This window comes from Echiichthys vipera, assembly GCF_963691815.1.
Source record: "Echiichthys vipera genome assembly, chromosome: 16".
Classification (NCBI taxonomy): Eukaryota; Metazoa; Chordata; class Actinopteri; order Perciformes; family Trachinidae; genus Echiichthys; species Echiichthys vipera.
In genome coordinates this window covers 21,236,880-21,258,528 of record NC_139841.1, presented here as the reverse complement: position 1 = coordinate 21,258,528, position 21,649 = coordinate 21,236,880, and the positions used below count along the sequence as shown (strand labels likewise).

The window sequence follows — 21,649 nt, the reverse complement described above, 5'->3', positions numbered from 1 at the left end:
TACCCTAAAGTCCGGGTCTCGGTCCGGGAGGATAGTGTGAGCGCGCCCTAAGAATCCACATTTCTTAAATGATGATCTATTAAGTCTGAACTAATCACGTAGTCATACTGATTTGAATTGAGTCATGCATTTGTTAATAATGAGCAGAATTAATTCATGATACATCCTGCATTAAATTGAGTCATGCATTAGTTAGGCATTACTTACATACAACCCTTATTATAAAGAGTTTCGTCATGCTAATGTACAACCTACTTAATGTTACTGATGCCCCCAAAATGATCAGAACAGTCACCTTTTTCTTCTCTCTGACATTTCTAAGAATATCAGTGTCATCTTTCATATCAGGATTTAACTGCAACTTAAGTTTATTTGCTCTAAAACATCACAACAAAGAGACTGTGCAGCTAAATTCTAACAAACATAGTCACATACACTGTGTCAAATTCTTTAGTTGTGATTGTGTTGTCTTATTTTGTACTCTGTCTCCCTGATGTTCAAAATAAGGCACTAAACTACAAAGTAATGTTCAAAGTAAGGAAATGTTAGACTGTGATTACAGGTGTTACATAACTATATTGGCCAATTAAATCTTTGCTAAAATTATACATTAACAACACCCTCACATCCTGATTGAATTCTATTTCAAGTGCATCAGTGCAGCGTCTGCATGTTTATGCCGTGAACACCAAGAAGAAATATTGAAAACATGTCGTTAATGTGGACACGTTATACCCGCCCCCACAGAAATGATCAAAACAGCTCTACAGTACTACAGGTGAGGTTCCGGTCCATAAACATAATTCAGATATACCTACAATATCACAATTAGCTTGAAACTGTCATCACAGCACTGGTATAACTCTCTATAATAATAATAATAATGAATGGTGTAGTGGTTAGCACTGTCGCCTCACAGCAAGAGGGTTCCCGGTTTGAATCCTGGCTGGGGCCCTTGTGTGTGAAGTTTGCATATTCTCCCCGTCTCCCACAGTCCAAAGACATGCAGGTGTTAGGTTAATTGATGACTCTAAATTGCCCGTAGATGTGAGTGTGAATGGTTGTCTGTCTCTGTTCGTCTCTATGTGCCCTGTGATAGACTGGCGTCCTGTCCAGGGTGTACCCCGCCTCATGCCCGATGTCAGCTGGGATCAGCTCCAGCCCCCCCAGTGACCCCGACAGGGACAAGCGGTTGAAGATAATTAAATTAATGAATGAATGGGATCAGAACAGAACAAAGAGTTTAAAAGGTAAAGATTAACACTGTCAGTGCTCATTGTCTAACATGCAATTTAACAAAACTTAGGATTGTGTTCTCATATATAGATGGTAGATCTTTTTAACTTTGGAAAGGAAACTTTCTTGTGAATAAACCTGAGACCAATGGGAGGCAATTCATTAGGGAGAGCTTAAGACATAAACCAGACCTCTTCAACCAGAAACCTTCACACAACAACTATCAAAGATTGTTTATTTCAGAACAGAGTCAATTTATGCTGTCCGTCCACTGAAAATACAATAATAAACTGATCATGTTTTACAGACTACTTTAAGGATGTACAATATTATTTGACATTGTGATGGCCCCCGGATGGCTGGCACGAGGCAAACACAGTATTATGTCCATGTGTCCTACTTGTACTTCTTCTTTCTCAGGAGTGCATCCCGTAGAGCAATCTGGATAAGAAATGAACATATTTTCAGTTTTAATTCAGCTTTATATTCAATAAAATAACTGTACCCATGCAGTCAAATACAGAAGCTTTATGTAACACATACCTGTTTCTCTCTGAAGGAGCGTTTGCCTTTGGTTCGGACGTTCTGACTGTGTCTCATCATCATGAAGTTCTTCGTCTTCCTCTTCTCCCTGTTGCTGGTGCTGGCGTGTGGGTTCAGCTTGGTATGCTTCTTGACAAAGTCCTTCCGGTCGGACCGCCCCGCCTGGAAAAATCGAAAGTCAGATTAGAGCTGTAATCATTAGACGATTAATCAATTGATCAATGATGGTAAAGAAAAAAATAAAAATACATTTGAAGCCATTTTCTGATATTTTATAAACCGAATGATTAATCGAGGAAATAATCAGCAGGCTAACAGATAATGGAAATAATAGTTATCTGCAGCCCTACACAGCATTACTTACTGTCACAATATACAAGGGTATAGTCATTTTTACCAGAGGTCCTAGTCCTGTCCGAATGCGCCGTGTCAGTAATTATTCAGGAGAATGTCAGTAAAAATGATGCCGATTTTCCCCTTCTGTAAAACGATCTGGAGAAAATACCCTGGGTAAAAACTAATCCCGTCTGAATACGACCATCTGTAAAACGTATGTTGATATTCTGTCAAAACGTAGTTTTCACATTATTTTGAGCATTGAGGGACTTGAAGAAGCACTCAACCCTTTTTTCATAATCGATTCAGTCCTTTAGTTTCGTGTTTAGTTAGTTATGTGTTGTGATATCAGGAAGAACCGCAAATGGCGACAGGGAGGTGACGGCAGTGTGTAAACACGAGTAACCCCTCCCACCTCTGGCAGAATACAGGGATTACTTAATGCCGTTTGAATTGGCCATCGATATCACAGACATCCCTGAGGTAAGACTGTTTTACCCCACATTAAACTAGGCCCGTCTGAAAAGGGCTTAAGAATAGTTCAAATCTCTCTATATGTAGAGGAAGGTTCACCATTGCTGTTGCCAGGCGTGTTTCCTTGTCTTCTTTTGGTTTCTTATGCAGTTTCTCAATATTCCTCAAAGTCAGCAGCTCCCCTCTGAAAGATTTGGAGAAAAAAAAAACCCACAGTATGATTATCATGCTTAAAAATTATTGTGTTATGAAAATGATACCATTCAAATATCGCCCTAACCTGTCTTCCTTATCGTCAAGGTCCACATTTTTTCTCTTCTGGCCCTTCCCTGGTGCGGCGTTGACCTCCTTGGCCAGCTGGACCAGGCGGATCTTCTTGAAGTCGTCTTGAGTGAGGAGCCTGCTGCCGCTGACCGCCGCCGCTTTGGCTTTTCTTTCCTCGGCTGGCATAGCCTGAAGCTTCTCCGCCTGAAACAAAAACACACATAACTCGTATATTCAAACGACTATACCATACAATATTAACAATGAGCATATGAATAAGCTATGCTGATGGATCCTCACCATTTCTCCTGTTTCTTCATCAGATGAGTGGTGAACGTCCACCCACTCCCCGTCTTCATCGTCATCACTAATACTGGCGCTCTCCCACCCGTCTGTTGTACAATATGGAGAATTTAATGACCGTATGAAAATGGATTCTGTTCAGCCACTGTCATTCAATCCTTCAAATTAAAACAATAACTGCGCACCTTCATCCTCCTCTCCTTCTTTTTTTTCCCCCTCCTCCACCTCCAGGATTTCAGCTCCAGGGATATAGTCTTTAGCCTCGAGCTCTCCGTAGCCTTTGATCTTGGCCTCTGTTGACGCCTCTGTGGGTCTCCCCTGGACAACAAGTGGCAGAGTTTACAATTATTTGCATTTTAATAAGCCCCTTTGGCGTATATAAACTATACTCACTGTTGTTGAACGTGATGGGAATTTTTAAATGTGTCTTCAGTAAAAGTCACAGTTGTCTCACCCTGTCCCTCTTGTGCAGCATCTGTGGATTGAGATTCCTGAACAGCTGGATCAGTCCTCTGGCAGACATCATCACATCTGAATGCAAATACGGAGAAAAAACATGTTCTGTGAGGGAACATACACGCGCAACTCTTTTTACTAAGTGCATTCAGAGTTGTGAGAAAAGAAAGACAGACTGGAAGTCACTCACTCTTGTCTTTGTGGGTCTTGTACTGGGTCAGGTCCTGCAGCAAGTCTTCATTGAGGGCGAGCGGACAGCGGCCTGCCACTTCCTTGATGGCATTGATACTTGAGTACAAAAAAGGGGTAACATTTAATAATAAAACACGGCGAATATTTGGTAGATGCACCGTCTCCTTTGCATTTGAATCCATAAACTTTGGATGAAACCAAAAAGTAAGAAAGGCTGTTTCTTACCCCACGGTCATGACCTCCCCAGAGTTTCTGTCCGTCACAAAGTTGTTGGCGATGGTCATGATGACAGGTTCGATGACCTGCACAAGTGGGAACGCATGAGAGATGTTATCCTGGAACCCCTAAATTAAGTCCATGTGTGTTATCTATCTAGATCTTAATGTACCTCTGGGGGGACGAGTTGATGGGAAGCCTGGGCAGCACACAGGAGAATCTTTGTCACCTCTAGAAAGACAAAGGTTTGTTTAAAACGGCTTAGCAACAGAGGTCAAAGGACTGTTATTTACTTAATTGGGAGTTGTTTTTACCTCTTTGATGGGGCTGTAGAAACCTCTGGACGAAGGGATAAAAATTGAAAAGGAAGAGCTGAAAGAGGAAGAGGAAATATCAGTGTCGTTTCCTGTCGTTAACGATTCCATTTCATCACGTGTCTTTCTATAGACGGTGGGTCTAAGTCATCTTTTCCATTGAGCTTAAGTCGTTGACGGTCCCCATAGAAAGACAGCATTTGCTAACAGCTTTTTTCATACAGATGACATAGCAATACTAAAGCCTAGTATCATTGATATTAAACATCCATCCTTTCTCCAAACTATGAAGGCATGGTCCACTTGAACACGTCACTTACCTCGTGGATTCCAACCAGTCTGGATATGAACTCCATCATCATGATCTTCACCTCGAAGCGCTCTTTAGAGTCTTCCAACTGCTTTAAGAGTTTCTCTGAGAAGTCTTAATAAACAGAGATATTTGATGGTTTACTGTTTTGTAAATTGCAGCAGAAATGACCCTTAATAAACGCTGTGGAGAAGACAGGTGGGCCTACCTTGAGGATCATGAATGAGGTGAATAGCAGAGAAATTGAACACCTCTACCTTCTTCTTTTTTTTGTGTTTCTGCCCAAAAAGATCAAAACAACAAAGTAAATTCATTTGAATAAAAACGTAGCAACGTGATTCATGTAGTCTGTAGGAGTTACGAGTCGTACCTTTAGGACTTTCATCGCCTTTTCCAGCTTCTTCTTGTTTTTGGAGGATTTCTTGCCTGTGGAATATCTCACCTTCAGGTCTCGGACTGATGGTCCCTCCGCCTGAACGATAAGACTGATTGTTAATAAACACATTTGTATAGTTTACAGTATGTATTACAAAACAAAAAAAATCAGTTAAAGAGTGAGAAAAGCATCCTTTTCTCTGACTACTTTATATATTTTTTGGTTCTTGCCTCTGAGTCTGAAGCACTGTCGGTTTTCTCATCTTCATCTTTGCCCAGAAAGAACTTCAGACCGGCAACAACGATCTAAACAGGAAGAGATGCAGGTGAGTGTGTACAATATGTGATATAATAATGAAAAAAATGCTCTCAGTGTGAGAAAACATACCTTTGTGACCTTGGAGAAGCATGCTGTTGTGATGACATTAACTGTTTTGGTATCATTCCTGTGACACAGATGAAAAGATAATCAGAATAATGACATGAAAAATAACAATAATGTCTTGTTAAAATATGTTCAGCATGTGTGCAATAACACCCACCAAATGTTCCTCTTGTATAGCTCCACCATAACATCCAAAGAGATCTTTGCTGCTAGGGGATTACTGTCTCTCAGCATGGTGTACATGAAGTTCTGCAACGTCTGAAACATACATTAGCCAGAGAGCCGTGACTATTTCAGGTTGCTGTATCACACAACAGCACACACACACACACAGTTAAACCAAAAGTGTGCAGCACATGCGTGGTTGTGTACTTACTGTGTTAACCTTGTTGTTTTTGTGCTTAGAATTGATGTTTTTGATATCTGCTACAATGTGTGTGTACAGTGTCTGCGGAGAGAGAAAAGCAAGTGTTTACTTCTGATAGGGGAAGGGGGGGAACAAAAAAAGAGCACAAGATTAGAAAGTCAACTATGGAACATATGAATTTGAATACAGAAACATATGCAACAGCAGAAAAGCAAGTCAACTGGTCTGAGTTATGGACTCAACGCTTGCCGCAAACCCTCTCCCCTAATCTACTGCCAATAGGTTCCTCTTTCCTTAAATGTGAAGCTTTTTGTTGTTGTAATAAAACACGGGAAATATCTTTCCTATGCAGAATATAGTTCAGTATGCCCTTATCATTCAAAACTTAACTATCCAATAGCTGCATGGTTGTTGGGGCAAAGGCATAGAGAATTTTGCTGCTGTAGATATTCGAGGGCTGTGCTTGAACCTTTCTAAGAAGCTTGTCGTGACATCGCAGCAGCTCAAAGAAGAGCTCCAGGAGGCCGGTGGGGTCGATCAGATCTTTATTCCTCAGGAGAATCAGCGCTTTACAGAAAGTCTGACAGAGACAAGAAACACACAAACAGAAACCCATGTTAAGCGCTGACAGACAAGGTGTTTGCGTTCATGTCAAGAAACTCATGTGTTGCCAGTGTGAATAAAGTCTCACCATTCTTAAGTCGGGCTCTAGCATCGTGTGGTGACTCATTAGTAACTCAGACAGCTCCTGTGGAAAGTTTGACAGGTGCTGCACGTAACAGTGACCAACCTGAAAGACAAGAAGACCTTTAACTACGCAACATACAGAAGGTGCTACACATTACTGTCATTTACCAAGCAGTGTGCTAAAGTAAAAAGATCAGAAATTTCTTATAGTCACACTTTTTTTTAGTTACAAACTAAAACGAGGGGGCAGTAGCTCAGTCCATAGGTGACTGCTGGGAACCGGAGGGTCGCCTGTTCGAGTCCCTGTGTGGACCATGAATGGAGTGTGGACTGGTGGCTGGAGAGGTGCCAGTACATCTCCTGGGCACTGCTGAGGTGCTGTTGAGCAAGGCACCGAACCCCCAACTGCTCGGGGAGCCCCCTCGCCATGACATCTCTCCATTAATTGCATTTATACAGGTCCTGTTTGTGCATGTGTGTGTATTTTGGGCCTGTGTGTGTGTGTAACCTGAACAATAATAATAATAACAGAGTGAAAAAATTGAAATTCCCTTTGCGGGTCTAATAAAGGAATTCTTCTTCTGATCCGGCTCACCAGGGGACACAAGCTGAAACACACACACAGCGACTTGCCTGAGAGAGAAACATGACCAGGTCTGCCAGCTCCTTGTTTGGTTTGTCAGGCTGCAGTTTGAAGATCTGCACATTGGACTGGTAGTGTCGGTACTGCTGCAGAAACTGTGCGCAAAAAAACAGGGATTCATTACGACAACACGTCTGCTAGCTAACAACTTTTAGCACTGCTGGCTAAAAACACTCACCTCATCCACGTATGACTGTGGGTCTCGTTTAATTAGATTCTGCAGTTGTGGCAGGTTGTTAGGAAGTTTGTTGTTGTGTCGCCCCGACATGGTTTTAAAGTATTTCCCCGTGTGTGTTTAGAGGAAAGGATGAAAAACGGCAGTTTACAAGACAAGCGTGGCAAACGTGTAGGCTGCCATTTAACGTGCAGTAGGAAGTCCAGACGTCACTTCCGGTCCTGTCTTTGTCCGGTGGTAATTTTTTTTATTTTTTTTTTATTTTTTTATTAACGAGTTTTCAAATGTACATTCACTCGTCAAATTCATTCAAATTGTAAAAAAAAAAAAAAAAAATCACAAACAAATAAGAGTAGAGGACATAAGTACAAAATAAGAATAAAAATAAGGTTAAGTTTACACACATATGAACACAATCATGAACACACAAGGATTTATGGGGGACTAAACTTGACTTAAGTCTCAATAAATAAATAAATAAATAAAATGTATAAATAAATACAGGAATAATAAATGCATAAAATAATACGTAAACAAATGCATAAATACATGTATAAAAAGAGTAAAAAACAATGCATAAATAATTGTATAAATAAATACAGGGGTGAATCAATACATAAAATAAATACATTTATAAAAGAATAAATAAAATGTAAAAAGGCAGGAATAAATCAATACATAGAAATAAAATGTATAAAAGAATAAACAAATGCATAAATAAATGCTTTACATTTATTTACACACTTTTGTTCATCTACATTTATTTATTCCTGTGTCCATATTAATGAGGTAGGAGGCTCCATTCATGTATTTCTTTCTTACTATATTAAGACTTAAGTCATGTTTAGTCTTCCATAAGGATTTACAGAATGTAACACAGCAAAAACATACAGCAGAAACATAAATGTTCTGTTTCTACAGAAGCAACATTTGTCATTAATATTCTTGAGTGTTTCAATTATTTAAACTTCATTATTTATTGTTTCTTTTTTCTTACTTTTAACATAACTGTGTGGTCCATGTTAAAATTGCACCAAGGGCTCGTGTTGTAAAGTAAAGATAAATAACATCGATACTAGTGTCACTCTTTGTCTTTGTAAATAAATGTAATGCAAAAACGAAAGCTGACTATTTCATTGTTTTATTAAGTGATGGTACAAAACATTATGTACAACTGAACAAACATACTGTACAAAGACTGCTCACAGAGTTATTCATTTGTGCAAATAAGATTTAAAACAAAGGAGAACAAATATACACAAACGTAAGAAAAATGCACAGGTGGGATGAGAAAAACCCTGAGAATCCACCTGAAGCTGGAATAAAACAGCTGTATATAAGGTGCTCATGTAGTGAGTTACATGGAAGAAAATATCAATAGAAAACAGCACTTTAACATATAACTATCATTCATTTACAAATTGTGCCTTTTGTGTTCTTTTCAATGTTCAAATTTTTCAATAAAATAACAGGAATAATTTCATTTCAGTTCATTAAATCAAACATGCAGTTTGTTGTTATTTGGGCAGTATCCTAAAAGCAGCAGAAAGTCTTCGTACACTTTGTGTACCAAATTTCATTTGTCGCAATTAATATTGTTATTGCTAAATTCAGTGTTGTGTATTGCATATGCTTGCAAACAAGAAACAATGATTTAAATAACATGTGGCACGTCCAGCTGGGAGGAGGCCTCGGGGAAGACCCAGGACCAGGTGGAGAGATTATATCTCCACACTGGCCTGGGAACGCCTCGGGATCCCCCAGTTAGAGCTGGTTAATGTGGCCCGGGAAAGGGAAGTTTGGGGTCCCCTGCTAAAGCTGCTGCCCCCGCGACCCGACCCTGGATAAGCGGATGAAGATGAGATGAGATGACAGGGTACAAACCTTCACTGAGTCGGCTGAATATGAGTCGACAATTCTGTCTGATATCAGGCAAACGCCACATTAATGCTCATTTACATGAAGTCATCAACTCCTTACATGTTTTGTTTCCATTAGTTGTCTGCCCGTTACGGATTTCAGTGTCATTACTGCAGCATTTCTTTTGATGGCCCTGTATTTTTGAATGTAAATACAGTCCACTCATGAATCACATGCTGAATTAGTGTGGCTCACTGATGATGTCCTGCCTTAAATTGACAAGAGCAGAACATATTCTTAGGATCTTGTTTATTTGAGGAGCCATTGCATCCGGAATGACCTGTGATAATATTTTGTAATCTTGCAAACGCTTGTTTGCGCTGCCAACAAGATATTTTACGTGTAAGATTTGTTTGGTGCCTGTCTCTGGTTCCTCAGGCAATATTGGTATTACCAATTTAACATCTTTCTCAAGCAGCACATCTTTTATGTTAGCGAATCGCTCCACCATAACCTCATCTCCAGGGATTAAGCGGTCTAATATTCCTGATTCCGTGGTTATGACTTTTTCAGTGCATCGCCCTCCAAACGCTTCCGAGATGAACATGATCAGTCCACAAGGGGCTACACCAACCTGGTATTTCACTGTGTCATGATAATGGCTGCGTGCTTGTAGAAGGCTTGTACCGCAGTGTACAATACATGTTGTGTTAGGAAACTTCTCCTTAAACGCTTCAGGCATGGTTGCTTGAATTGTTTTTTTTGGAAGCCACGGAACCAGAGGACGCAAAACTACGTCCAGTATGTCAATCCAGTGTGAGATTATCTTGCCAGCCGTGTTCTGTGATACACAAAACTGTTTGCCCAGATCACCCATCCCACAATTGGTCTTTAATTTCATAAGTGTCATGAGAACTTGATCCCGCACAGATAATGAAAATGCATCGCTTGCATATTCTTTCAGTGATGACACAAGGATGTTCAATACTTCCAGGCCTATACCAGTGTTGACCAAAGCATCCGAGTCACTGCAAAGAATGGAGTATGAAATCCCCTCCTCAGGACAAGGGGTCTGCATCAAATTAAAAGAAGGGGGCGGCAGATTATTGGACTCCGGCAGATCATCGGACTCCAGCAGATCGTCAGACACAAGCAGATCATCGGACTCCAGCAGATCGTCAGACGCAGGCAGATCATCGGACGCCGGCAGATCGTCAGACGCAGGCAGATCATCGGACGCCGGCAGATCGTCAGACGCCGGCAGATCGTCAGACGCAGGCAGATCATCGGACTCCGGCAGATCGCCAGACGCCGGCAGATCGTCAGACGCCGGCAGATCGCCAGACGCCGGCAGATTATCTAACTCCGACAGATCAGACGCCGGCAGATTATCGGACGCCGGCAGATCATCAGACGCCTCATTTTCGCTGGACGACATGCAATAGTCATGATCACGTCGTACAGGGACCCCCCGCGTTGTAGGGTCTGACGGGCACTGTGGGTCAGGGGGATGTGCAGAACGTGGGACGTAAGCGTGGTCAGTCAAAGACAAGTCCACCGGAAGTTCTGACAAACACACAAAATGGCCACAGTTAGTTACACACGACGAAAGCAAACACTGCAACGTTTAAGGCCACGGACCCCTTAGCTGAAAGAGTTATTGCTAAATTCTGTGTGTACTTTTTAAAATGTGCATTCTTTCCGTGTTTCTATGTGTATTATTGTATATATTTTAAGCATCTGCCAAGCACAAAAACACTAGGTTAAATTCCTGGTATATTACCTGTTTACATACTTTGGCTGATTCTGGGAGAAGAAGCAGGGACCCCCTACTACAAATTTTGTATTAAATTGGGTTTTTTGTGTGTGCATACAATACTAAGATATTACAATGATCATTATTAACACGTGCACATAAATAAATAACTGTTGAGCAACACGTTGGCCAAAAGCACAGACATTTGTAAAGGTCAGTGAGGGACTAAAACATTTACTTGAGCGGGGTGCCTTTTTCTTATTCGCTCGTCTTGCTGATGCTTTTGCCACCGGGGCGAGAGACTGTAGTTGCTGTGCTCTTCTGTTCCTCCTGGATCTTAAACGGTCAAACCTCGATGTGGATGCAGCTTTAAGCTCGTTATGGTCGAGGTTCAGAGACGGTGCCCAGTCAGGATCACACTGTATCATTTCATACGCTGGTTTTCCTACAAACGCAAAGAAAACACATTTAAAGGGCTCATTCGTAGGGGACTGCTGACCTTGTTGTTGTCCAGACTAATGGGTTCTTCGCGTCCTATAGAAACTTGGTAAATAAAATCCGACGGTAAAATTGCACATGAATACCCCCTCGTGGTAATTTCCACTGGGAAACTCCTAGAATATTTTGATACACGAGTTACCGAGATGAGACTTCTGACCTTTCCAACATGGCGGACAGTCTACTTAACTACTACAACGCTGTTTTTAAGCTGGTAGGGAAGACTATGTGCTTCAGATAAAGGTAGACCCAGCTTTTGTAGCTGAAACAGAAATATTAGCCCTCTCTTTTTCCCTTTAAAATATTATTTATACTAAAATATCATCTATTGATGATCTATAAAAAAATACAGTGTATTGTTAACCGTTTGTGTTTTGATAACTCTTTTTGCTGTGGATGATGAATTGGGCAGTTTAAAATGGTTTTGTGGGTCCGCCATGTTTAATTTAACTACCACAACAAATGCACGTGAACACAACGCACTGGTAGTTCCCAGTTTCCAAGTGGAAAGGACCATATTCACCGTAGCACGTGAAGGCATCATCTGGTATAGTTAGCTTAGCTTACCTAGCAACAGGCGTGTAGCTTACTTTGTTGCATAGCAACGACACATCTCTAGCTGTAACCACACAAAGCGATATCTCCTACGTGTAATTTGCAATTTACCTTTGTGAAAATGCTTTGAACACACGAACATGTTCGGGGGAGTGTACTCAAAGGAGAGCTCGGGTCTTCTCACTGCAGCGATCCACGCCATACGTCGCTTCTTTGTCACCTCGGAGACATAACTTGTGCTGTTTCTCCTCCAAGTTGGAAAGCGAAAGTAGCCTATACCTTTGTTCTTTTTCCCTTTGCGTCCCCGGCAGTTTTGAACGCAGCAGCTCCTCGCCATCTCTGAGTAAACAGGAGACAAACAACAGCTACACAACAGCAACTTCACGCAACGCTCCCGCCGAAGGTATCAGTACCTTCACCCCCAGAATGCATCGCGTCGTTACGTCACACTGGCAAAACGTAAATAAACACTTTTATTTTGAAAGCATTCTTAGTTTTGGCACAGTAGTGAAAAAAAAAGAAAACGTTGAGATCTCTGGTCTATGGGATTATCACTCAGACGTGACTTTAAACCGATAATGTTAAGTTATCAACTGAGTTCACAACTACATAAACTACAGATTTAATTATGTGTATGACTGTATAATGAATATGTATACATACATGTTTATGCAGTGCTGCTTCAAAGTATGTGAACCCTGTCACTTTTTCCAAAACTTTGTTCCATTATAGACTCTATTATAGAATTTAAAATAGATAAAGCCCATCTTCCCCCTCATTAATCTACACACAATACATCATAATGACAAAGCAAAAACAGATTTTTATGCATTTTAACGAGTTTATAATAAATAAAAGCTTCAACGAACCCTTAACTCAGTACGCCGTTGAAGTAATGCCAGCCTGGATTCCTCTTATGTATGAAGCTACAGGCTTTACACACCCATCAGCATCTCCAGACTCTTTATATCTTAGTTTCAGGGACCCTTACAAGAGATACTACAACCTCTCTGCATTTGAATGGATCTCTATGAGAATTGACTGCGGGACTAGATAGTGATGTAAATGACACTGGTCCAGTATGGAGCAGGTGGTTTGATAAGCAGCAGTAAGTCATCAAGGGTCATATGAACCAAGTGAACCTCAAACCATCACTCTGCTGCCAGCCGTGGATGCATCACTTAGATCTCAGGACTAATTCTTACATAGTTTATAAGGAAAATCAGCTCTTAAAGTCTGAACACGTTAAGTAGTTTATTTGCTTTATAACTTCAAAACTTAATTATTCTCAAACAAGTGTTTACCAGCTTCTCTGGCGATCAAGCACTTTGAGCAAAATGCACTTTATTTTGTTTGAATGGGCAACTGGAGAGCCAGTAAGACCGAAAACTGTAATGGATTACTTTTGGACACGTGACAATATTTCCAGGATTAGTAAAGTGTTATTATGATGAACTTTGGCACCATGGTGGTGAAACTGGTACAATACACCCACCTGTGCAGTACAGTTACACAAGTACCTGTAAAATATGTATTCCAATGCAATTAAAAGGCCAAAAAATACAGACCGTCAGATCATTTACATACAAGTTTCATTATTGCATTTCTGTGCACGTAAAATGTTGTTTATCTGAATAGTTTTCAAGCTATCAACCCTTATACAGGTGCACACGTAGCTTCTCTTTCTGATACTCTTCAGTGGTTTTCAGTCAACAAGCTCGGAAAAGCTGTATAATTATTCCTATAAATGAATTTTAGAATGCGTTTGCAAACGTTTTGCACAGCATGATAACAATAATGTGTTTCAAAAGTATGCATAAAGGCGATACGCACTAAAATGACAAAAGACAAGGAAAAAATTGACACTTATTTTTTTAAACAAAATGAAACCTACCTACTCATAACATTTAAAATGTATCCAGTTTAATTCTCAGCAGATGATTATGTACACTTTCAATTTCATCATTTCACTCAGGCAGTGCATGAGCAATTACTGTATAATAGATTTACAATGCAAATACTGACATAGTATTCTGTCAAGGCATGTTCCAGCATCAAAATAGGATTCAAAATACAATTTTGTTCCACATAATATATGAAATCATCGATCACTTTCATAATTATTTTAGAATATCCAAGAATCTGAAAAAAAAAACATTAGTGTCCTCCTGTATGTGACGATAAGAAATACAATCAGCAGTTCTCATAGATGCATTGAAAATGAGTAGCAGCCAAAGAGAGAGAGAACTCAAAAAGCAAACATAAAAATATAGACTTCTTTAAAGGATTTGCTCTCGAGGAGCTTAATAGTTTAAGGCATTTTAAAAACATGTAGCGTAATTTGGCCATTTCTGCCTGTGTCAACTCTCCTCCATTTTTGTTTTGCTCTTGTGAAACAGTCACTCATCCTCTACGTGATGGCGGTATGTGGGTTTTCTACTATCCTGAGACGGTTTCCTCCGCTTGAAGGCATCTGAGGACATAGAGGATCACTTGATAGCAGAAAATATATTGGTCCTGTCAGAAAAAAAAGGGAGAATGTGTGAGAAAACATGAACCAAAGAGGTGTCAAGTCACAACAGTTAAGAGTTAAAGGAGCTGTACTCGAAATACTGACAAAAGTGGGCTGGGATTAACCCCCGCGGCTCTCAGAGACCGTTCCCCAATACGTGGAAAACACACGCATTGAAGCTAAATCCTTATTATTTACAACACTACTCGACCTCTAATTGTCTAAGAAGCTTTTGCAGGCACTCACAAGGACTGGCCTAAATAAGTAGTGCTTTAAGGACTAAGGTTTTAGCGAAAATGCACGTATTTGGGAAGATCTGAGCATACTTGTTTATAAACGGATGCTTTCATAAAGTTATTGCATTGTTAAATGTGGCCTTCAAGACTTCTCTGTTTTTTGATTCTTCATTCACCGTGGACGTGGGCACAACAATGTTTTCTTCATGAATTCAAGGCAACACGCAGTGAGTAAATGGTAATGTTGAGGGTAAAGCCTTTCTTTAAGATACTTGATACTAAAAGCAAACATTAAAACTCACCTCTGTCTGTACCATTCCCTGTCTCTGAAGTCTCATGTTCCTCACGACATCTGAAATATCAAACTACAGAAAGTGTTTATTAGATTGTGATCATACTGAACAAGAAGAACATAAATCAGAACAGAAGCTTCCTTTTAAACAATATATGATATGAAGATCGTCTCCTTACATCAGCATCTTTACTGATGAGACCCAAAACCACGTCTATACAGATGAGGGTTCCTGATCGGCCGATGCCCGCGCTGCAGTGTGTGATTATGGGCCCCGATCGATGAACGTGCCTCATGTAGGAAATAAATGTGAGCAGCTGCTCGGGTTGTGATGGCGTCCCGTGGTCCGGCCATCCCGTGTAGTTCAGATGAGTTACACTCTGTATTTCATTGGTCTGAGGAGGGAGAAACTCAAAGTTAATGTGTCTTAACAGTGTATACAAGTTTAAATCTGTAAAAAAAACAAGAAAAAAAAAAAAACTAACCTGGACATCTTTGACCTCAATGAGTCGGATGACAAAGTTGTCGAGATATTGGTCTTTGATCAGCGTGATCTGTAACCTGTCGTCCACCATCTCTGCTGTCCTCGGCGTGTCAGGCCAGTATCGCTGACATTTCACTTTTCCTCCCTCTACTTCCTGCGTCATCATGGCGATCACATTAGACTTCTGCTCCCAGACCATTTGCCAAAAGTCACCCAGAGTGGTCGGTAAGGGACCCTGACATGCGATGTACATATAGCTCTCATCCTTCACTGACATGTTGATGAAGTTGGCGTTGATGTAGCCGCCGTCTCTGCCCAGCACAACTCGAGTTGTGTCAACTAGAAGAGACAGGTACATAAAATCAAATTTCAAATCATGTCCCAACATTTTAAGTATCCAAAGTTTTTGATATGTTATGATACACCTTGAAAATAACACATTTGTGACTTTTCTTACAGGGAACAATGTTCTTGTAGCGGTTTTTCTTCTTGTTCTCCTTCGTCTGACCAATCAAACAGTCGTCCAGTGGCTGCAGATTCTGAAGATTCTTCCAGGAGGGAAAACAGATGTTCATAAAGATCGAATCAACAGCAATCAATTCATTTGACAGTTAGATTCAAAGGAGATTCTTACTTCAAACTCCTGCAGAGGGACTTTCTGCTCTAGAAGCCCCCTCATCATGCGGACCACGGTGTTGAGCTTTGGTCCTGTGTACTGGCCATCAGGGACCACTTTGACCAGGGGCAAAGAGGTCAGCTCATCCTCTGTGATGATTGGCCCGTCTGAGGGGGACACAGAATGAAGGAACATAACGGTTAGAGCAGAATTACAAACATTATTTAAAAATTACAAATGTAATGGCCCCAAACCTTTTTGTCTCTTAAAGAAATCAGAAATTCAACACACATACTGCACGTTTACCACAATCTATGTAGACTTCATCCTCACTGCTCTCACTTACTAAATAAATCTTGATCTCATTTGCAAAGCCTCTTTCATGTCATTTTAACTTGTCTTGAAGAATTCAAATTGAAATTCAAAAGTCGCTCTTACCACCTCTTAATTTGGAGTTCATGTTTTCAATAGGCAGTTCATCACTCCCCCATGTGATTTCATCTTCCTCTGGCTGTCCAGCGCTCATTTGCAGATAGCTGTTGATTTGAAAACATTGACACAAACAGGCGAGATGTTTATGAATATTCTCACAGTCCTAACTGTGATGGATCTATATCCAAGAAAGGAAAATTCTTACTCTTCATTTCTTGGATCGTCAACGTTCTCCTCCTTCCATTCCACTTTCTGGGAACTCTATAATGAAAGAATTAACAAATACATATCAGATTTAATCTGCATATAGGTCCATCAAGTCTGATGGGCTTGATTTGTACCTCAGGGGAGTCATCGGGTAAAGAAGAGCCATCGCAGTCCGTGTCCTCTGACAGCTCTGCGCTGTTCTCCGCCTCCCTTTTTGGTTCATGTGGATCATCTTCATAGTCTGTGAAACGCAGGAACATAGTTGAATTATTATTTCATTTACAAATTAATTAATGTTGTTAGTGAAATTACACAGCATTTAACATCATTGTACTGAGATTTTCAGTACATTTCGTAGCGTGTATGTTATTACCTATTGGTGGTATGGAAGGGAAGCCACCAGATTTCAGCTCATCACGGAGAGTAAACAGCTTAGTCTTTGTTCCACTGTCCTCACTCAGATCTGAAAGGGGAGTGGGTTGTGTGCACAGAGAAACTACTACTCAGAGTCAAATTGGATCTTTGTAAATGATTAAAACAGGAAAAGGCAAAGATCAGACAAAACTTTTCTAAATCCTATAGAAATGTCATATTTTGTGTCTTTGCTTGTACCTGTGTTCCCGTTGCATTTGTCAGAGTTGATGGGCAGATAGGCCAGGTATGTGTTTGGGTTCTGGTCTGGTGGTCTGGACACTATAAGGTGTACCAGGCCTTTAGCTTTACGGATGGTGGTGACAGCTTTGGTGTGGGACACACCTGTCATTAGTTCTTCATTCACCTGCAAGAAGAAGAAGACAGAATTTAGCATTTAGCAATACCAAGCAGAGAGCATTTTGTAATAACTGTTATTTATAATAATATGCATTAAATCTTGTAAAAAATAAAAAGTAGATATCTTAATAACACCTTAGAGTCTAAGCAGTGAATGCCAAACATCACTCACTTTCAACAGCCTGTCTCCCACTTGCAGTTTGCCCGAGGACTCTGCTATTCCTCCCGGTGTGATGGACTTGACAAAGATCCCCCTTTCCCCTCCAATCACAGAGAAACCCAGACCTCCTGACTGCAGCTTCTCCAGGTCCAGCTTTATGATCTCCTCCTGCAAATTCAACAAATAAATGTGTAAGCACCTTTAATCCCCGATTCAAAACTTTAGTAGACAACGTTTGGTAGTAGTATAATATGAGAAGCAATGAGTGTTATCAGACATCATCTTGATGGCAACAGTCACACTGAAGACAGCTATCGCAATATTATTGTGACAAGAATATTTATACATGACACAACAACATTTTTCTAGCCATTTGCTTGACATTTCTATACAGAAATTGAAATAACATATAACAGAAGAACAAGGTTTAATACAAGCACAACAATAGAATATAGAGCAAAACTGTATTTCTCAACTTACATCTAAAGGACAGAGTGCTGCAAGACCCTCTGTGTCTTTTGGATCTTCTCCTTTAAGAAATCCTTAAACAGCAAGTAATGTTCCAGTTATGTTCAATTTAACAGATAAAATTAAATTTTTTTGAGGTGACATGTGAAACATACCATTCATGCTGGATGAAACCTTGGGGCTAATGTTGTTGTTAAGGAAAGAGACACTTTTCTGCCCGGGAGAAACAGGTTTTCCATCTCTTTGAGAAAACAACAAGGGAAAAAAAGTGAAGCCACGTATCTGAAGCTAAAAAACAACCAGATCAAACTTACTCATGAAGCATGAGCATGAAAAATTCCATACAGGCTGCCCATGTCATTGTTTGTTAGACTACCTTGTGGCCTTGAGTGTGAGGTCATCGAGAGGGAGCTCCAACAGTCTGGTGCTCTCACTGAGAGTCAGGTCCTGCGTGGGAGCACCGTTGATGTAGTGAATCAGATCAAGTGGTCTCAAGCTGCCCTCCTCAAAGGCCATTGAACCGGGCAGGATGTCTTTCACAAACAAGACATCGTACACACTGTCACTGCCACCGTCCAGTACCAAACCTGGTGATAGGACAAGGAGTCAAACTATTTACACTTCAAGTACTTATTTTTGATGCAAAATGTGGGAAAGCTTGGGAAAGACCTACAGTATATATGACTTATATGACTTTTAGGTGTTTCAGGAATGTTTTCTGTTTTTTTTTTTTAAAATGTCCGTTTCTTACCCAGTGGTTCTTGGCTGCCCTTGAAGCCAATGTCAGGCAGCAGGTGGGCTTCTATGGGGGGCTTGGGAGGTTCCAGGACCCTCCCTACAGCCAAGTCAACCACACGAGGTGCCGCGCGCACAAGATTGACCACCTCGGTGTGGCCCATATTGCTCACATCTGTGTTGTTCACCTGGAGATAGAAAATAAAAGATTCATACATTATGGATTTAAAGAATAACTTGGAAATTTTGTAAATACTTCTTATTTACTTTCTTGCAGAGAGTTACCCATGTATTTTGGCTGTTAGATGAGAAAATCGATACGTCTTTCATATATACTGTGTTACTAGCTTAGCTTAGCACAATGACTGGAAGCAGGTGGAAACAGCTAGCTTGACTGTCCAAAGTAAAACAAAAAGCTCTTGGTCGTTTCATCTACCTCTAGGCAAAGAAGTAAATTAGAGTTTTTGTCAAATTATTAAACTGTTCCTTGAAAATGAGAACTATTTTTGATTGAAACAATCTTTTTTTGGCTTTTCCTGCACCAAAAATGGTAGAAACTTTATTGTAAGTTGTGACCAGAGTAAGGCATTAGGGATGAATTTGTACCATTATCATCCGGTCCCCAGGCCTGAGCCTTCCATCTCCTTTGGCTGGATCCTGGACGATGTCGTGGATGTAACATCCATGATCATTACCTTTGGTGAGGGTGAAGCCCAGGCTGCCCTTTTCTGACTTCACCAAGGAGACCTTTAGCTCCACTTCCTAACAACGGAGATGAATCTCAGTTACTGGACTTACCTTAATGGTCTAAATATATTTTTAAAAAATCATTTAGATCAACATTTGACTTTTCTCAGTCCTTACCGGGACAAATTCTTCCATGTCCTGCCCGTTCCCGGACACGGTCAGGTTTAAGGGCAGAGGCAGCGGAGGAGGCAGGGGATCGGGGCTTGGTGCAGTGGGGGAAGATATCATATGCAGGGGGGGTGACTCAAGATCAACTGTCACGGGGGATGAAGGACACCTGCTCAAACAACCATAAAGACACATTCGTTGAGATATCAGAGAATACAATGAATGCAGATTATTATTAACATTAAACGAGTACCTCTTGCTGAGGTCTGATCTTGTCATTGAAAGGTTTGGGGAGTAGAAGGCTGAGTTGATGGTGTCGTCCAGTTGACCACTGCTGTCATAGCGTCCCAGTCCCAGGTTGGTGCTGGGGGTATGGTAGACACTCCGCTCCCAAGTTTGTCTGCTCTGCTCCACAGGGCTCGGGCTGAAGGCTTCTTCCACCTCCTCATCCCCATCAGTGCTGTCGCTGTAGCTGTTGTGTCGGCCGGGACTTTTGAGCAGCAGCCTCTCCAGGGCATCCTCCACGGGGCCCTGGATGCTCTTGCCTTGTGTACTCGGAGGAGAGGTTGTCCTGCCGAAGCTAAGGCTGGACTCTGCCTGGGTCACGAGCGCCTTTCGGGGTGATGGCTTGGGTGTCTGGGAAGAAATCAGTTCAAATTAAGTTTCCAGCAGTTAGATAGATAGATAGATAGATAGATAGATAGATAGATAACTTTATTTATCCCCGAGGGGAAATTAGGTCATCGTAGCAGCGGTACAGAGCAATCAGAAGTTACTGGTACTTTAAATGTCCACACAGTAGTTAATGACAAAAAAAGAGCATTATTTACTGACTCACCACAGCTGAAGTGTCCATCTCAGGAAGAACCCCATATTCAGGTCTACAGAGGAGCAAAGTCACCTCCTGTCCTGTTCCCCGCAAGGCTGAAATCACCTCCTACGGGAAGGAATGGGAGGACAGACAGTCCCAAAAACATTCTTTACCAACATGTTTTCTGAAACATTTATATGAATGTGTGACAGCAACAAGGAGAGATATCCTACTTACATGCTGCGAGAGTCCTTTGAGGGGGGTCTGATTGACCCGCATGATGACGTCACCCACGTTGATGCGACCGCTCTCTGCAGCTGGTTGCCCGGGAAACAGCTTTTTAACACGCACCATGCTGGAGCCGGGTGGTTCGTCAGGGATGTTCTCCTCTCGACTGAAACTGAAGCCCAGCCCTGATGTGTTCTTCAGCAGGCACACCTCGAACATATTAGCTGTGGGGACAAAGACGGGCAGGTACAGTGAACTGGGCACTCTTTATTTGTCGTAAACACGCCCATGGTGGATTTATGATTACGAGTACAATCATACAGTATGTAACGATTCAGAAAGGATTAAGGAAAAACAATTGGTTTATCACCTTCTGAAGAGAGTGTTAACATATTGACAGTCCCACTTTCCACTACATAAAGGATAGATTGACATATTTCTATCTTAATACGATACTCACATGCCCATATGTTCATTTAATGCGTTATTGGTGGCTGTAATTGTTCGTCCTGTCCAAAGTGGCCTAAAAAAGATCTCTTCTCAAAACGATTCCAAAGTGAGTGATGAAAACAAATTCTTCATTCTTCAGCAGTTACACAATTCAAGTGAGTTTCTTCCAAAATAACGATCTAGTTGGTACCTAATGCACGCTTTGTGTAACTAATCGGCAAGTAATCGCTGTGGCTGACACTAACAAACCACATCCACACAAGGCGCAAAATAAAAATGTCTAGCTCTAGGGAAGCAATATAACGGTCTTCTACATCCAAACCACCTACTGAGCTCTAAATAGGCAGCAGTGTGCATCTAATTGGTTGTACACACATGCTCATTTTCTTTCTAATAAGATTACAGCAAGTCACTTTGTTTAGAGAACACAGTGTCTTCGTGTAATAC

The 21,649-nt window shown here is 41.0% G+C and overlaps 3 protein-coding genes across 6 annotated transcripts in view; all 3 read right to left on the bottom strand.

Moving 5' to 3' along the window:
* Positions 1–1,460: 1,460 nt before the first annotated feature.
* On the bottom strand, positions 1,461–7,458 carry sdad1 (SDA1 domain containing 1). Its single transcript, XM_083930427.1, has 22 exons — positions 7,280–7,458; positions 7,092–7,196; positions 6,463–6,561; positions 6,241–6,351; positions 5,781–5,852; positions 5,562–5,662; positions 5,408–5,465; positions 5,251–5,325; positions 5,015–5,116; positions 4,853–4,922; positions 4,655–4,758; positions 4,335–4,392; positions 4,193–4,251; positions 4,030–4,106; positions 3,803–3,900; positions 3,611–3,687; positions 3,342–3,474; positions 3,154–3,245; positions 2,870–3,057; positions 2,689–2,773; positions 1,780–1,941; positions 1,461–1,677 (listed from the first exon to the last, which is right to left on the bottom strand). The coding sequence occupies exons 1-22, from the start codon at positions 7,367–7,369 to the stop codon at positions 1,633–1,635; spliced, it is 2,061 nt and encodes a 686-aa protein (XP_083786553.1). The 5' UTR covers positions 7,370–7,458; the 3' UTR covers positions 1,461–1,632.
* A 1,609-nt stretch (positions 7,459–9,067) lies between these two features.
* On the bottom strand, positions 9,068–12,304 carry LOC310959226 (uncharacterized protein). The gene is made up of 3 exons (XM_083930504.1): positions 12,057–12,304; positions 11,131–11,337; positions 9,068–10,702 (listed from the first exon to the last, which is right to left on the bottom strand). The coding sequence occupies exons 1-3, from the start codon at positions 12,280–12,282 to the stop codon at positions 9,378–9,380; spliced, it is 1,758 nt and encodes a 585-aa protein (XP_083786630.1). The 5' UTR covers positions 12,283–12,304; the 3' UTR covers positions 9,068–9,377.
* Positions 12,305–13,846: 1,542 nt separating this feature from the next.
* Positions 13,847–21,649, bottom strand: part of ptpn13 (protein tyrosine phosphatase non-receptor type 13) — a 42,301-nt gene continuing 34,498 nt past the window's right edge. For 3 of the 4 annotated variants that reach the window (XM_083929705.1, XM_083929707.1, XM_083929708.1), the window contains 21 exons: positions 20,762–20,976; positions 20,552–20,650; positions 19,967–20,349; positions 19,723–19,882; positions 19,465–19,620; positions 18,875–19,046; positions 18,500–18,710; positions 18,279–18,364; positions 18,136–18,197; positions 17,668–17,823; positions 17,337–17,502; positions 17,098–17,187; positions 16,859–16,965; positions 16,723–16,778; positions 16,524–16,621; positions 16,104–16,252; positions 15,927–16,017; positions 15,471–15,808; positions 15,165–15,380; positions 14,996–15,058; positions 13,847–14,462 (listed from right to left, as the gene is read on the bottom strand). In XM_083929705.1, coding sequence (XP_083785831.1) covers positions 14,385–14,462; positions 14,996–15,058; positions 15,165–15,380; positions 15,471–15,808; positions 15,927–16,017; positions 16,104–16,252; positions 16,524–16,621; positions 16,723–16,778; positions 16,859–16,965; positions 17,098–17,187; positions 17,337–17,502; positions 17,668–17,823; positions 18,136–18,197; positions 18,279–18,364; positions 18,500–18,710; positions 18,875–19,046; positions 19,465–19,620; positions 19,723–19,882; positions 19,967–20,349; positions 20,552–20,650; positions 20,762–20,976 — 3,152 coding nt within the window. In that variant the 3' untranslated portion in view covers positions 13,847–14,384. The remainder of the gene's footprint in view (positions 14,463–14,995; positions 15,059–15,164; positions 15,381–15,470; positions 15,809–15,926; positions 16,018–16,103; positions 16,253–16,523; positions 16,622–16,722; positions 16,779–16,858; positions 16,966–17,097; positions 17,188–17,336; positions 17,503–17,667; positions 17,824–18,135; positions 18,198–18,278; positions 18,365–18,499; positions 18,711–18,874; positions 19,047–19,464; positions 19,621–19,722; positions 19,883–19,966; positions 20,350–20,551; positions 20,651–20,761; positions 20,977–21,649) is intronic. The other variant, XM_083929706.1, reaches the window with a different exon arrangement.